Consider the following 16,633-nt stretch of genomic DNA (forward strand, 5'->3'; position numbering starts at 1 on the left):
GTATCTCTCCCAGCTCCGTAGCATCGCTTTATTTTTAGTATTCATGCCTTAGCAAATTCAAGTTTTAAAGAAATCATGTGAACATTCAAGTAAACTGTCGCCTTTATATTTGGTGAAAGACGAGTACGAGGAAAAAAATCCTTGTAAATATTTCATTCAATAAATATCTCGTTGTTGACCCTTTCCACAAGCATACTTTGGAAGACGACTATATTTGCAGCCACACAGTGGAGGAGTTTATCCTCTAGCAGCCTAGAGACCCAAAAGACCGATTTTTACTTATTTTTCAAATCAGCCAGTGAAATAGTGTCTTATTAGGCACAGGAAGAGCGCTTGAGAACGGAGAGGGGGCAAAGATCGTAGTTACAGTTTGGAAACTTGGAAGTCTCGGGAGGCAGATTTCGAGATGCGCCTTGAAGGACGGGGTCGAGAGGAAGGACGAGTCCAGGAGGGTGAGAGGAAGGCCCGGGACTGGGGGCAGGAAGTCAGTCGCTGCGGATGGACGCAAGGTCCCGGCTCGTGCACAGGCCTGCGTGCTAGTCCTGCGGCACGGACCCGATTCCACCGGCGGGATTCAACCCGGGGGCACCACGGCCCACGGGGCCCGGAGCTTCCTGTGACGAAAAGCCGAGGACCAGGGCAGGGCTTGGAATGCAGGCTGCGCTCACGGAGCAGCTCTCAGCCATCCTCCCCTCTATTGGTAGGGATTTTTTTCCATGTAAAATGTATTTAGGGGAACAAAAGTATCAGTAAATACGGATGCATGAACGAGGGAAGGGATAAAATCAGCGACTCTGTAGGACGTGGAGCGTCCATGGATAAACGGAAATAGGATGTGACCCCGTTAGGTTTTTGCGTTAAGCAGGACTTTAGTAGTGCCTTAAAGCAAACCAGGAAAATGGAGAAAAAGAAAAGACAAACGCCTCAGGCAGGATGCTGCGGGCTCCCACCGTTAACCTGCTCGTGGGAGAGGCAGGAGGACGGGGCCGGAGCGTAAGTCGGGGTGGAGACCCGCAGCTCCGGGACGGAGGCACCTGAGGGCCGGGAGGGCCTCGATGAAGACAGGGCCACCCAGCAGGCCGCGTCCGGCAGGGGCGGGGGGGCAGCGTGACTCACCTGTGCCTTTGAGGTCCGTCAGCGTCAGCGTCATCGTGGGAGCTGGCGCCCTGGGAACCCCAGAAGGCCTCCAGGAGAGCGCGGCCTCCTGGCCCCGACGCCCCCAGCGCTGTCACCCCCGGAACAATACCCACTTCTCCTGCACGCGGGGCTACACGAGTGGCCAACGTGGGAGCCAGGCCTTGGGGCTGCGGAGCCGCCGCCTGCACCTGGAGCATCGCAGGCCCGTGGCCGGGGTCCGGCAGGAGAGGCCGAGGACGGGTGCCAGGGGGACATCGCCTGCGGGGCCTGTGGGCTCCGGCTGCGGCGCGCCCCCGTCCCTGTATGTGTCCTGGGGGCCCACGTCCTGGGGGCCCACGTCCTGGGGGCCGGGCGAGTGGCCGTTGGGCACCCCAGCAGCCGCCCGGACCCCCCTCACCTGCACCACCTGCAAGTTCTGAGAACGGGCCACGACTCCCAGCCCAGGATGGGTCGTGCTCAGGAGCCTCACAGATCACGTGCCTCTCCCCAGCCCATAAACTGGGGGCAGGGGCCGTGGTCGGGCAGCTCAGCGTTGGGGCCCTGGGAACTGGAGGCCTGGCAGGGCTGCAGCAGGTGCCGCAGGAGGCAGACAAGGATGGGGCCCGGATGAGTGGGCGGCCCGAGCAGGGGCCCCGGGACCGCGGCCCTGCACCTGCCCGTCCTCTGCCCAGACGCCTCCCGGTGGTGTCTCTGGCCCTCGGCGCGGAGAAGGCGACATAAACAGTGTAATTCGAGGAGCCGTGACCCTAAGGACAGCAGACCTAAGAGTTTGCCGTGGTTTTGGTAGCCACCCAGAAGGGACCCCACGGGTAGGACACCGACGATTGTCGCTCACGTCACACGCAGGCGTGTCTGCGGCTCCTCAGAGGGGCTCGCTCGTGTCTGTGTGGACGTGGTCGGCGACCCCGGGGGCAGGAAAAGCGAAGTCAGGCCTCCTCCCTTACTGTCTGCCCTCTTCCAGCTCGGGCCAGGGCCCCGGGCCGTGCTCCGCACATCAAACTCCTTTCCCTAAAAATAGGAGAAAAAGCAGCACGCTGTGCGGGTGACGCTGCTCCTCGGGCCGTGAGCCTTGGGGACCTGGCCGAGGTCGCTGCTGGCGGGTGGCCCTGCTCTGGGCAGGTCCCTGCGGGCATCCGGCGCCCCTCCCGGCCACAAGCGCCCGTCCCAGGCACACCCCAACCCCATGCAGCTCGGAGGCATCCTATTGTTTCCCTGTTTCTTGGCCTCGGGGCGTGCCTCGCCCTCCAGCATCACGTGCAGTCTGCTCTTCTCACGACTGGGGGCACGTGGCCTCTTCAGCCGGAACGGCGACTCCGCGAGGACGAGGAGCTTGGTCTGTCCGCGCGTCATGTCTAGCGCCGAGGGCAGCGTCCGTCGGATGAGTGAATTCCCGATGTTACAGCAATAGCACCGCCCTCATAATGAGACGTAGAGTCCGGGTAATTTGAAGATGTGAAAAATCTTACGTTGTTAAAATATCCTGGAACTCACTGTTTTGCTGATGTTTTTTTTTTTGGTATGACTCTTCCTGTTCGGTCGGCACAAAGAGATCATCTGTTCCCTAAAACCCCAGATGAGTGAGCACGAGGGGAAGTATCTCATCTTTCAACCGAATTAGCCGAGTGTTCTGCAAATATTCCTCACGGAACCGGCTTTCGGGAGACACGGTTCGGACGTGCGTATTAGTAAGAAAGGTTATTCCAGGTGTGAGCCGCCGAGGGACGCGTTCACCTCGGCCAAGGGGGAAGCGGGGATGCGCGTGTGCACACAGGCCGTGCTTCACAGACGACGCAGCCCGTGTGACCTGCGCCCCCCGACGTCTCCACTTCCCGCTCGAGATCCTCTGTGACTTTTCCTCCTACTTCACAGCTGAGTCTGCAAGACACACCGAGCGGGCCAGGCTGCGTTGATGAGGATTGAATCCCTCTGAGGAGCTGCCCGGATCAGCAGCTGCAAAACATGCAAACCTGCCCCGCTTCTGACGCCACAACCGTGTTAAGTCAGTGTCGTCTACACCAACAGCTCCAGCAGGACGTGTGTGGGTGGGTGTGCGGAGGGACGGGGCACAGGTTTGTTATATGGAGTTGCCCGGCCTCGTGCTGGAGGCTCTAAGCCCCAGGACCTGCGCTGCACAAGCTGGGAGAGGGGAGCCGACCGGGTAAGATCGAGTCTGAGGGCTGAGGGCCTGGGCCCAGAAAGAGCCCGTGTTTCAGCTCAAGGGTCGTCAGGCAAGGAGAGCTCCAGCTCCTTTGGGGACCGTTCAGCCTTTTTTGTTCGAGTCAAGCCTTCAACTGATTGGGCAAGGCCCACCCACCCCGGGGAGAGCCGAGCGCTCGCACAACCTCGTGCAGGGGCGGCCTCACAGAAATGCCTGGGAACCCATGGACCCGTTACGTCGCCACCGACCCCCCTGCCCCAGCTTACCTGGCGTTCCTACCTGACTCGGGGTTATTCCTCTAGGTCTTCTACTGTTTACAACACCTTCCGAGGGCATTGAAATCACAAGTAAAATAAAGTTTCAGCTTCGTTTTAGTCTCATAGACGTGGTTTTTGGTACTCTTTCCGTCCTTGTGCAAAGTTAATGCCCCTTTAAAGGTATTTTATAGTTGTAATGATTATGGAGATCTGATACTAGAGTAATCATTTTCCTTATTATTTTGTTTTTTATTTTTTTTCCTTATTATTTTAAGCCCTTTGTGGAGGTTACATCCACGGGAAGAGCGGGACAGTCCTTTCTCCTGGGTTTCCGGATTTTTACCCCAACTCTCTAAACTGTACGTGGACCATCGAGGTGTCTCATGGAAAAGGTAAGATACGACATGGACTTTACACGTGCAGGAAAACTAACGAGGTGCAGACACGAGAACAGAGCAAATAAGTATCCACACGTGAACAAATGGATAACTAATTTCTTCACATTTATCTGGATTTTGATGTCTTATATTACCTTAGAAGAAAAATGACCCAGAGTGATTGATGCTACTGTAAAAGTAGATTCCGTTTTACTTTCTATCAGGTAACTTGTATTCGTGCAGGTGAACGTATGCTTGGAAAGTAGGTGTGACGGTAAAGAAAAGAGGCACAGGAAATAAAACACAAATACCAGTTAAATCAAAGGGAGTAAGAAATTATCTAGACTTCTTTTTCTATGATGATAAATCTAGGATAACTTTATTAATTAGTTTATTTATTTTTAAATATTTATTTATTCATAGACAGAGAGAGAGAGGCAGAGACCCAGGCAGAGGGAGAAGCAGGCTCCATGCAGGGAGCCTAATGCGGGACTCGATCCCGGGACCCCAGGGTCACGCCCTGGGCTGACGGCAGGTGCTAAACGGCTGAGCCACCCGGGCTGCCCTGATAACATTCTTTAAATATTCTATTTATTTATTTGAGAGCGAGAGAGTGTGAGCATAAGCAGGGGGAGGGAGAGGGAGAAGCAGGCTCCCCGCTGAGCAGGGACCCCGATGCGGGACTCGCCCCCAGGACCGGGATCATGACCTGAGCCCAAGGCAGACGCTCAACCCACTGAGCCACCCGGGTGCCCCCGGGGTAACATCCTGTCCTTGTGCTGTGTTCTAACTCTACTCAGTATTATTGTACATAATAAATCATTGATCTTCATAAAATCCACTGATGACTGGCGGAGATTTCATTATCTTCATTTTACAGATAAATATACTGAAGGCCAGGAAAATTTGTGATTTGTGTATGAAATGTAGTTATAAATCCTGAATTTAGGACTGTACCCCGGTCTCCCCTGTAGGACCAATCTTGTCATTTTTAAGGAGATCGTATGAAATATTAATTGCACAGATACCAGGGAGACATTGTCTTTACACTTTAAATTTGAATACAACTTGGTATTAAATTGACATATTTGATTTTATAGCCTGTATTACGTCATGCTGACATGTATTTTGATTGCATGTTAAGAATTTCCTTGGGGGAAAAAAAAAGAGGCGCCCGGGTGGCTCAGTGTTTGAGCGTCTGCCTGCAGCCCAGGGCATGACCCCGGGGTCCCGGGATCGAGTCCCGCGTCGGGCTCCCTGCATGGAGCCTGCTTCTCCCTCTGCCTGGGTCTCTCTGCCTCTCTCTCTGTATCTCTCATGAATAAATAAATAAAATCTTTTAAAAAATTAAAAAAAAAAGAATTTCCTTGGGGTGCCTGGGTGGCTCAGTCAGTTAAGCATCTCACTCTTGATTCTGGGTCAGGTCAGGATCTCAGGGTGTTGGGATCGAGCCCCACGTCAGGCTCCGTGCTGGGTGTGGAGTCTGTTGAAGACTCTCTCTCTCCTCTTAAAAAAATTAAAAAAAAAAAGAAAAGAATTTCCTTGAAGGAAATTGAGAATAAGCAGGAAACAAATTGTGAGTGACCAAGAAATTGTCATCATAAAAACTAGTATTTTTATGTAAAAGGAGCTGTCTGTAGGCATTTTACTGCTTTTGCTCTGGAATCCAGGAATCCATTAGTAGTCGGTGTGGTTTATGTGTAAGGGGAACGTAAAACCAGGATTTCCAAGAATTCTTCCCTCGGCTGTACACGTTTATATGCCAGAGCTCCAAAGTAAGGTTTTGTCCAGGACACGCGTCAAATGGAAATGCAAACCTCAAGCAGCCCTTTATTCCTCTCGGGCGAATGCCTTCCCAGCGACCTTCCCGGGACGCGTCCTCGCGCGTCCGTGTCTGACGCGGTTCCCCACGCGGTTCCCGCACCCCCGTGTCTAGCCTCCGCCTGCACCCGCACGCTCGTGCACTTTGACCCCTCTGACTACTCCTATTTCTTTCCACTACTTATACCCTTTCCTTTCTAGATACGCTCTTTCTATTCATTCTCTGCATCTTCCTTTGAAACTTCAAAGTGAAGTTTGCAGATAACGATCACATTTTGATTCAAGAGTCCGGGGTCTCTAAGCCCGGGAGACACCCTCCCCCCAATCCACCCGCCCCCGCCGTTGCCTGACGTCTGCCCACCCTCGTGCCCCCCAGGAGTTCAGATGACCTTTCACACCTTCCACCTCGAGAGCTCCCACGACTACCTGCTGATCACGGAGGACGGCAGCTTCACGGAGCCCGTGGCCAGGCTCACCGGCTCGGTCCTGCCGCACACCATCAAGGCGGGCTTGTTCGGGAACTTCACGGCCCAGCTTCGGTTCATATCGGACTTTTCCATCTCCTACGAGGGCTTCAACATCACCTTTTCAGGTACGTCGCGCCCTCCTGTCACTGGTCTCCGGGGGCAGGGGTGGGACCGTGTGCGTGAGCGTGGGGGCGGGCGTATGCGCGTGTGCACGTGTGTGGTTACAGGTAAGCGCCCGAGCCGGGCAGGCCCTGGCCAACCTGGAAGAAGGACGCGAGGACATCGTCGATAACGTATCACCACGTTCTCCCGAAAAGCCCTTTGCGCTCGCTTCTCATCAAGCCCTTCAAAACCTCCGGGCGAAGGGGCCTCCCCAGGAGACGGGGCCAGGATAAGCCGCCATCTGAGCGTCCGGGCCCTGCCCTCCAGCCGAGGCCGGCTCGCCTCGAGGACCACATGCTCAGTGAGCAAGACTAGAGGACGGTGGGCACGCGCCTGAGGGTGAGCGTCTGTTTGCTTTATTTAATGCTTCGCACACAGGCGAAGCCGCCCCGCAAGCCCTGTCACGTGTTTGCTGATGATCTGCACCCAGTCCTCGCCCAGGGTCCCTGCTGCCTCACGCGGACGGCGTCCTAGGGATGGGGCCGTGTCCTGAGAGACAAGGCGGGTCCCGTGCGCTGAACAACGGGGCGAGCCCGCCATCGGCTTGATGGCAGGAGCCGCGGTCGGGCGAGGAGCTGCTGGGCGGGCCGGAGCCAAGGCACATGCGGCCCCGCGCCCCAGAGGGCCTCCTGTCTGCGGCTCCGGCTGCGGCTCCGCGGCTGCAAGCAGCTGCATCAGTGCACCTTCGTGCTTAGGAAGCCTGGGGACGGCGACTGTCCTTCCTCCTCCTCTAAGCCCGGAGCTGATGCCGCTCCCTAAGGTCGTCCCAAGCCCCACCGTCGCCCGTGATGTCTCCTACTTCGAAGCTCCCGTCAATTCCCTAAGAACTTTTGATGCCACTTCCAAGATGCTTCGTCACCATGCAGGACTCTAACTTGTCTCGTGTCGTGACGCTAAAACCCAAGGCCAAAGGGCTTCTCTGCCTCCCACCCTTACGTCAGCGGCAGGTGCGTTCCCGTGTCGTTACGTAGTAGGGGACGGTGAGCTGATCACTCCTCACTATGGCAGGACCGTTCCCAACGTGGGCACCGAAATGCGGTCTTATAGGGAAAGATTTCCCGGGGATTTTAAGACGCTCCGACCTATTTCACACTCCCCGTAATTAGGCCCGATCGCCGTTTATCTGTATCCGACTTTGTTGATCTTTCCTGGCATTTCACTACATTAGCGGAGCTCTTGGGACGAGCCCAGACAGCTCGATTTCTTGGAAATCTGCCAGTAATCAGGCGTAATCGTGAACTGTGCGGCGGAGACCTGAATGCTCCTGACACTCAGGTCCAGCTCCCCAGGTTCTTCCCTGGCGGGTCTGGGCTGCAGCCACCCTGAGGCAGTCGCCCCCTCTGTTCCCACTTTGGTCAAGATCCACGATGCACGTGCGCGGCCCCTTCCCCGGACACCTCTCGGGACCCGGCGGCGCTGCCACCAGCGTCCAATGCTCCGGCTCGGAGCTGACGAGGAGCCCGCGCACCACCCGGGGTCAGAAAGCCGCGCTAGGGCCGACGCCTCCTCCTCGCACAAACTCCCTAAACAAGCAAGCGAGTGGAACAGCAGCAGGAAACACAGAAGCCGCCTCTCCGGGGCTTTGCAGCCCCTTGGATCCGTCACTACATGTTTTAAAACCTCGGGGCTCCGGGGTGAAGCGTCCCAGTCTCCACCTCAGCTCCAGGCTCCGTCTGAGGGTCCGGAGCTCAAGGGCCGTGTTGGGCTCCTCGCTGGATGTGCAGCCGACCTGCACAAATCACAGCGACAAAAATCCTTTAAACGTCAAAAGGCAATGAGGTGCCCGGGTTTGAACGTGTGGGACAATTCGTTCGCACACAGCAGGTGGAGGAGGATCTGTAAGGCCGCTGAGGAGCCACGTGGCCTAGCTGCCGTCCACGCGGGCGTCCCCAGCCCCGGGATTGCAGAGCCAGGACCTCAGTAAACGTGCTCCTGAGATGTGCTGAGCAAGAGTTTCATTTGCAAGGATTTTGCCTTGAAACCCGGCTGCCAACAATCGCCAGCGGCCCCCCCTCCCCATACAAGGGAGTTTATTCTTTTAAGTGTCCAAATAAGTGGCGAATTTATTATGCAGATGAAGCTGACTCCCTCCTGGGGACTCCTGGGATGTGAGCACCGACTCCGAGGGCTTTCACCTCGGCCTCTTCTCCTGGCCTGGCTTACCTCCGTCGCTTCCACTAGGGTCTGGTGAAGCGGCATTTGCCACCGTGTGTCCCAGTGGCACCTCTGCCGATGCTCAGGGGACCTCGGGGGCCGTGTGGGGAGGAGCCGCAGGTGCACCCCGGGTGCACGTGGGGCCCCGCTCCGCCCCAGGGACCAGCTGCCAGGGCCTCGTGGTGCATGCTCGGTTCGCCCAGGGCCCCCTTCCTTTACCTTTAGCAGCAAAACAGTTCCACACTGTTGGAGTTAGAGCCGTGAAACGCGTCATCTTATTTTAAGGTCGTGCATCTTATTATATATATAATATATATTAATATTATTAATATCATTAATGATATCAATATTATATATTGATTTATTTAACATAATTATATGTATTTATTATTATTTATTATATTGTATTATTTAATTATATTAAACTATAATTACAAATTATGCTACAAAATAATAGAATCCCTGCCATTCATCATGAGACAGCTTATAATACAAGGAAAAACGATCCACAGAACGGTTATGGAGGAGTTTGAAATATATATGTGTATTTTTTTTTCTAATAACTGCCATTTTTTTTTAAAATTCTTGTGAAATAGTATTTGAGTATTTACCCACTCCCGCCAATTTACTCTGTCTCTCCGTGTCTCAGAGTACGACCTGGAGCCCTGTGATGACCCTGGCGTCCCTGCCTTCAGCCGCAGAATCGGTTTCCACTTCGGAGTCGGGGACTCTCTGACTTTCTCCTGCTTCCCGGGGTATCGCTTAGAAGGTGCAAGCAAGCTTACGTGCCTGGGTGGGGGCCGTCGTGTGTGGAGTGCACCTCTGCCAAGGTGTGTGGGTAGGTGGTCACACGCTTTCATTTCATTCATCCAGCGGGGAGAGGGGTGGCGCGGCCAGTGCGAGGGCGGCGGGCACCCGGCCTGGGAGTGGGTCCCCAGCCCTTGAGCGCGGCGCCTCCTCCGGCCTCGAGCCCCGGCGGGGCCGCCCCGCAGCATGCGCCCGGCGTGTTTGGGAAGGACACATACATACACATAAAACGGCAGCTCGCCTGGGACGGAGGGAACGTGAAAGCCGGGAGCGGGCTGCTAACGTTAGCACAAGCGCGGGCCGTTGCGTGGCTGAGAAGCAGTGAGCGTGCCCCGGTGCGACAAGGGGGGGCCCTGTCGGCCGTCACTCAGGTCGGGGACCCGGTGGCTGCGGCCCGCGGGGAGGCCGGTGCTCGGCGGGGAATCCCAGGGGTCGTCACCCTGGGGACAACCAGGAATCCCCAGTGGGGACCGAGCGGCGGGTGGGCCCAGGGCGAAGGCACCTGTGCAGCCCGGGGTCACCGCCCCGACACCTGCACCTGCCGCTCGGCCACGCTGCTTAGCAGGTGAACCGGCGGCAGAAGGTGCCTGACTGGCCCGGACTGCTGGGGGCCGGGGGGGCTCCCATGGCATCCGCAGGTGCCGCGCCAGGTCATGCAAATGGTCCTAGGACCCGGACAACGGCCGCGTGGCTCCCTGAGGAAAACCCCGTCATCCCCCCATGCACCTCTTCTCCCGTGAGCACGGCCAGGCCGGCGGAGGGTCCGCTGCACGTGTCCCCCCGTGTTCCAGCCGGAGTCCCCCACCCGCGCCTTCTTTGAAAAACAGAATGAGGGATCCCTGGGTGGCGCAGCGGTTTGGCGCCTGCCTTTGGCCCAGGGCGCGATCCTGGAGACCCGGGATCGAATCCCACGTCGGGCTCCCGGTGCATGGAGCCTGCTCCTCCCTCTGCCTGTGTCTCTGCCTCATTCTCTCTCTCTCTCTCTGTGACTATCACAAATAAATAAAAAAAAATTAAAAAAATATTAAAAAAAAAAAGAAAGTAAAACAGAATGACACGGCCCAAAGCAGATCCGATCAGCTTCGCCTCTCACCGGGGCGCAGGCCTGGTGGCGTCTGCCGTCTGGCTTTCCCCTGAACCCGTGCCTCTCACTTGGGGGGTGATTAGGATGGGGACCCCCTTGGTGCAGGCTCACTGCAGAGAAAGAGGAGCCGTGTGTGCTGCGCGGGCCTGGAGCCCGCGGTCCCCAAGTCAGCGATGACCCCGAGGCACTTTAAGGGCTGGGAGGAGGTCCCGAGCCAGGGAAGCCAACGCTTTGTGGCCCACGGACTGCAACTGCTACACCCCTGCGAGCCTGCGGAACAGGGGTGCGCTGTCCTCACCCCGTTCCTCGGTGACCCGAGCTCTTACACGCCGCCCAGGATACGGAAGAAGAACCCACGTTAGTGTCCGCGGAGCCCTGCGCCGCCCTGAGCCCGCAGGTGCCGACTCCACTGATTCCCAGGAACCAATGAGCTGAGCGGCGTCGCCGTCACATGCGCCGTGCAGACGAGGACACCTGCAGACATCACCGTGACAGGTGCAGGTCCCGCGAGGGCGCCGGGCCGAGCCCTTCCACGTGTGGCCTCTGTTCTCAGCCCCGAGTTTCCCGCATTTCCTTCCAGCCCGTCTGACCGCAAAGAGCCCTGCGCGGAGGTGCTAGTCACGGTGGCATTTCCCCCGCGGGCGCCACCTGTGGTCCTTTCCTCGCGGGCTCCGTGGGGGATGGGCTGTGGGTGTGGAGATGCTGGGATCCTGCCGGGTCCTGGGGTCCGGATCCCCCACCCACGACGTGCACCCAGCCCGGGAGCTCCTGGGTCCTACACGGAGCCCAGAGGGATCGGGGCCCCACAGGCCCCACAACGGCCCCTCCTAGGGGACCCCCAGGTGCCCCGTAACATGCGGCAGGGCCTGAGCCCCATTACCTTGGGGGACCCTGTGGATCCCTGCACGACCCTCCGGTCCTGAGGCACGGACCAGGAAGCCTGCGCCCAAGGTCACCATCGGGCCCACCCTCGGGTGTCTGCCCATCCTGCTCCCTCACCTGCCACAGGTCAGGCTCTCAGGTCAGGCTGTCTCTGCCCTGTGACCTCTCACCTGAGAGCTGTCCCTTCCTCGTCACCCTCTCACCTGGGAGCTGTCCCCTCCCCGTCACGCTCTCACCTGTCAGCTGTCCCTTCCCTGTCACCCTCTCACCTGTCAGCTGACCCCTCCCCGTCACCCTCTCACCTGTCAGCTGTCCCTGCCCCATCACCCTCTCACCTGGGAGCTGTCCCTTCCCCGTCACCCTCTCACATGTGAGCTGTCCCTTCCCTGTCACCCCCATCACCCTCTCACCTGGGAGCTGTCCCTTCCCCGTCACCCTCTCACCTGTCAGCCCCCACCCCATCACCCTCTCACCTGGGAGCTGTCTCCCCCCATCACCCACCAGACCCTCCGTCGTGACAGCTCTACTCCATTAATGTTCCTCCATGTTCTGGGCTCCCATGAGGCTGACCCTGTTTGCCCTGGGGCCACCTGAGCCCCGAAATCTAGCTCTTTGCTTATCCGATAGGTGCTGGTCAAACAAAGATTACTTCCCTCTGAAGCTTCTCTCTCGATCTTAACACTTTGATTCTGTGCCTGCATTTCTTCTTTTAAAATGACAAAATTAAGAGTGACCGATCCACAGCCTAAAAGTTGCAAATCCATTCCAGAGATCACAGGTGACTTTGGAAGAATTTCAGCTGAATTACGAGCATGTGGTTTTGGTTTTCCCTAATAAACGTCTCATCTGAAATACAATTTCTAGTGAACACTGAAATTAAGAGCTACTTTTCTCTTCGTCAATTCACTCGAAAATTAAAGAGAAATGATCTTCCTGTTCGTATGTATTATTTTTAGGGCTATTTCCAATTATTTACTTTGGGTCCTGGAAATAATATCATCATGCACTCTGTAGTGTGTAACGGGATGTGCACGCCTTCAGTGCCACATTTTGCATTACATTATATGTGTATCATTCAATTTATTAATTTTTTTTACAAGTTAAAAAGATACCCAACTGGTTTACGTAAAAATGGAGGTTTGTAGGCGATTCGAGTAAACATAAACCGGGACAGACTCAGGTGAGGTTTGATCAAGGACTTGACTTTGTAACCGAGGCCCTGTCATCTGTCAGCCCGGGTGCTGCCTTTATCCGCAGGCTCCGTGTCCTTGGGTCGCCCTGGGCAGCTCCCTGCTCTCCCAGGAGGCGTCCTCGGGGCAGGCTCTCATGGCAGCAGACAGTCCTGCAACGCCAGCATCTTGCAGCCCAGAGAAACGGCTTTCCCAGGAGCGTCTGTGCAATACCTGGTTGCCTCTGATCGTCCCACACGCGTCACCTGCCTATTCCCGTCCAATCCCTAGCAAGGACGTTTCTCGTTGTCTTAGGATATTTAGGGGCCCATCTACATAGGTGTCGAATAATGAGGAAAATTATGTATTTTATGATTTTTGAGATATTTTGTGACATCTTGTTGGGGAAAAAAAAAACGGGCAGGGGAAAGGAGACATGAGTCAAATGAGTAGCCACTAGAATTATCTAATCTAATATTGCACTGATGAGCACAGATTTTTGAACAGAAAACTCTCCCAGGCACAGTGTGCTAAGCCTCTAGTTGTACATCAGATTAATTACCAGATAGTATCTGCTGAGAGAATTTTTAAAAAATCAAAGAAAGCAAGAGTTATCTTGTTGTTGAATCTTTGCATTAATTCTATTTGTTGGACAAAATATAGTGTCCTTGGACAGAATACAATGAGGGAAAAGTCAACGGGGACACCTGGGGGGCTCAGCAGTTGAGCACCTGCCTTTGACTCAGGTCATGACCCCGGGGTCCCTGATCGAGTCCCACATCAGGTTCCCCGCAGGGAGCCTGCTTCCCCCTCTGCCTGAGTCTCTGCCTCTCCCTCTGTGTCTCTTGTGAAAAAAATAAATAAAATATTTTTTTAAAGTCAACAGTATTAGCCACAATTGAAAAATGGATCAAAAATATTTCAGAGAGGCATAGTACCACATTATAGCTTCTTGTATTTTGATGAACTTAACTTTCAATCTTTTGACCAATCCTATCTGAACATTGTTTTCCTAGGCCAAGCCGTCCATTGATTCTATTTATTTCTATAAGTCTTGGCTTAAAATTTTAAAGCGAAGTTAAAAACTGAATCTAGTCTTAAAAGTTTGCTCAATAATAGCATTAAATTAAGGAAATAGAGGTTCGTAGGATAATAGACTAAAAAGAGGATCAGCACTTTATGCAATTCTGATATATTCTTTGTGAGTAAAAATAAGACGACGCATTTTAAATAATATAGGCTCTCTCTATACACATATAGAACAGAGTCCGCACATCTACAGGCTGCACAAACTGTGTGGACTGCATACACAGGGTCGTACACACACGGATGTATACTGAGGCCATTTTCTGATTTGCTTTTGTTTTAGGAACCGAAATATTCTTGGTTTGCTGTAGAAAGGAAGTCGGTTTTCTGTCTCCCTTTTGTAGTCGAGCTACTTCCGATATCCTTGGTCCTCAAAGCAAATACGCATGCGCTCATTAACGTGACATAATCAACGCAGGGTTTCAGATGTTCTCAAGGCCCCACTGCAATTTCCACAGCTCTTGAGTACCCCCCAGCAAGCACCTTCACATGCCGCCCCTTGGTTAGGAGGCCCCGTAGCCTGAGCCACCGTGCGCCCTCAGTCCGCCTTAGAGGACACCTGTCACCAAGGGAACCCGAGTCCAGCCTAGGATGCGTACCTGCCCTCGGGGTGCAGCCCCCTGAGCCACTGGGGGCACAGTACCTGCCAGCCCCCCGTTTGGGGAGTTGGGTAGGGTAGCCTGAGCCGCATAGGGTTGGCTTCCCAGGTACATCCTTTTGACAGAAGAATTTATGGTGGATCAATTGTCTCCTTTCTTATGCTAATTTAATTTTAATTAGTTCATTTCCATGACGATACCCTAAATGACAATCCGATTTTAATTACATTTTCAGAAGGTTCTTCACAAAAAGAATAAATGATTCATCTTAAGGAAAATTATATCCATTCATCTTAAAGTAATTTTAAATGGATTATTGAAAGAACTTAAAACCGATACATTTAATTGCTCTGGTAATGGAGATTTATCACAGATATTTTCAGTCAAGTTCAAAGAAGTTTTTGGAATTCCGACGACTTAAATTTCGTAGTTTTTGAATGCTGGCTTTTACTGTTCGTGTCTGATGTTCTTTAATTAATTCCCATGGGATGATGTCTTGGCGGGGGGTGGGTGCGGTTTAGTGGCAAGAGTGTCACTACGTTTTAGTTGCTCTGCCATTACTTACTTGGAATTTCCAGGAATTCTAGAACTTGCTGTACAAATCCACCTTCACGCTATTGCACCCTGTTTTCTTTTAGAATCTCCAAGATTCAAAAATAAATAAATAAAAAGAATCATTGCTTTCTCTTAGGCCATTTCCTCTTCTGCAAACACCCTTTGTCAGGACACCTGCGTGCTCCAGACCCTTAGGGACCTCACACCTTGGCCCAGTGAAGCCCCCACCTTCCCCGCCTTTGGCCAAGTCTGTTCGCAGCCCAATTCCCCGCAGTGCTCTCCGCTGACCCCATAACAGCCTGTGGGCCCCACACCCAGAGTGTCCGCGTCCCCTAACCGTGTCTCTCACCAGACCTTGCTGTTGCCAACGCAGCTACGGCACCGAGCCTAGTGGCGGACCCAGGCTCTCCAGATAGAGCAGCACATCACGTCCCACCTTCCTGATGTCATATTTTCGTGTTGGTCTTGACACAAAGTCAGAAAACAACAGCAAGAACGACACGTGTTCCCTGCAGTAGTGTCAGCCCAAACGTACAGGACCGTTTAAACTTGAGGAAAGATGTGAAAGTCATGATTTGAAGAGGAAAAGAAAATAATTTCGTGATAATCAGCTTCAAAGTCTTTGAAGACTATAAAGTAACACAAATCCATAGAAAATAGTGCATAGTAGGCAAACATACAAGGTAAAACATTGTATTGAAGTAGATTTCTTAAAAATATTGATACCAATTTTGTAAACTTTACTGGCAATTCCATACTTTTGGAGAAAACTTCATATGCAAGGCCGTCTTTAAGTGCTGCACCAAACTACTCCGGAAAAACGAAAGCCTGTCCTTGCACATGTGACGAATCGGCCGTGTTTCTTTAGACTGAGTGTTAGGGATATATTAAATAAATAAATTTTTGTTGGATATTTAGTTAGGGGTTTTACTTGCGTCTCGGGATGGGAAGCGGTTGTTCTGACACGAGTGCGATTTTATTTGGAAGGGGTGTGGATGAAGTGACATGCAGGAGTGAGGTGGTCGGTCGCGTCCGTGTCATCTTGCTGGAAGCTGAAGCAATGAACTTGCTTGTCTACAAAGCGTTACCGGTTACAAAAGGCCAAGCAATTGCTCGCATTTATTATTTCCAAACAGTGCACTTCACGAGCACCACTTACATATCTGCCTTAAAGCAAAATCCCAAGATCCAGATCCTGATAAAAAGATGTGTAACAGGGCACCTGAGTGGCTCAGTTGGTTGAGTGTCTGACTCTTGATCTCAGGGTCCTGAGTTTGAGCCCCACCCTGGGCTCCATGCTGGGCGTGGAGCTCCCTTAAAGATTGGTAAAATTGCATCTTTAGGTTTAAGAGTATTTTTTTTCCCTCCTCGTGTATCCAAACATCCAAATCTTCATTCTAGTCCTCCCATTATGAGAAATAAGTATATGGTTAATGTCTTACATGCTAATATGAAAACAAATATCTCCACATAATTGATGACCCCGTTCCAAGTAAAAGTCCTTACAAGTATTTTTCCATCTATAAGCGCAAACCCATACTATCTTGGGTTCATCGTTGTTCATAATTAATAATACTACGGATTATTAACCACGATATGTTTTCATCAGTAGTGAGGATGAGCAAAGGGCACAGGTCCACTCCTGAGTATGGAGGGCTCAGATCAGATCAGTAATTGCTCTGTACTAGCTGCGTGACCGTGGCGGAAGCACGTGGTTTCCAGACTATTCTGTTTCAGTTTCCTCGCCTGTAAAACGCGGCCGATGAACCTATTCGACAAGGTTACCGTGAGGATTGCATGAGGCCCCGTGTGTGAAGAGCTCACCACAGCGTATGGGACATGATACGATGGCCACAGTTCAGGCATCAGCCTTGTCAGGATAGATTGTCACCTTCGAGCGATGATGCCTGTAACCGAG

At 53.3% G+C, this 16,633-nt stretch overlaps 1 protein-coding gene across 1 annotated transcript in view; it reads left to right on the plus strand.

The window, feature by feature from the left end:
• CSMD1 (CUB and Sushi multiple domains 1) overlaps positions 1-16,633 on the plus strand; it is a 1,869,137-nt gene that overhangs the window by 1,527,550 nt on the left and 324,954 nt on the right. Inside the window, exons 19-21 of the mRNA XM_049095299.1 lie at positions 3,828-3,944; positions 6,127-6,342; positions 9,183-9,371. Of these exons, the coding sequence (XP_048951256.1) occupies positions 3,828-3,944; positions 6,127-6,342; positions 9,183-9,371 (522 nt within the window). The remainder of the gene's footprint in view (positions 1-3,827; positions 3,945-6,126; positions 6,343-9,182; positions 9,372-16,633) is intronic.

Source organism: Canis lupus, chromosome 16 (assembly GCF_003254725.2).
Source record: "Canis lupus dingo isolate Sandy chromosome 16, ASM325472v2, whole genome shotgun sequence".
In the NCBI taxonomy this organism is placed as follows: domain Eukaryota; kingdom Metazoa; phylum Chordata; class Mammalia; order Carnivora; family Canidae; genus Canis; species Canis lupus.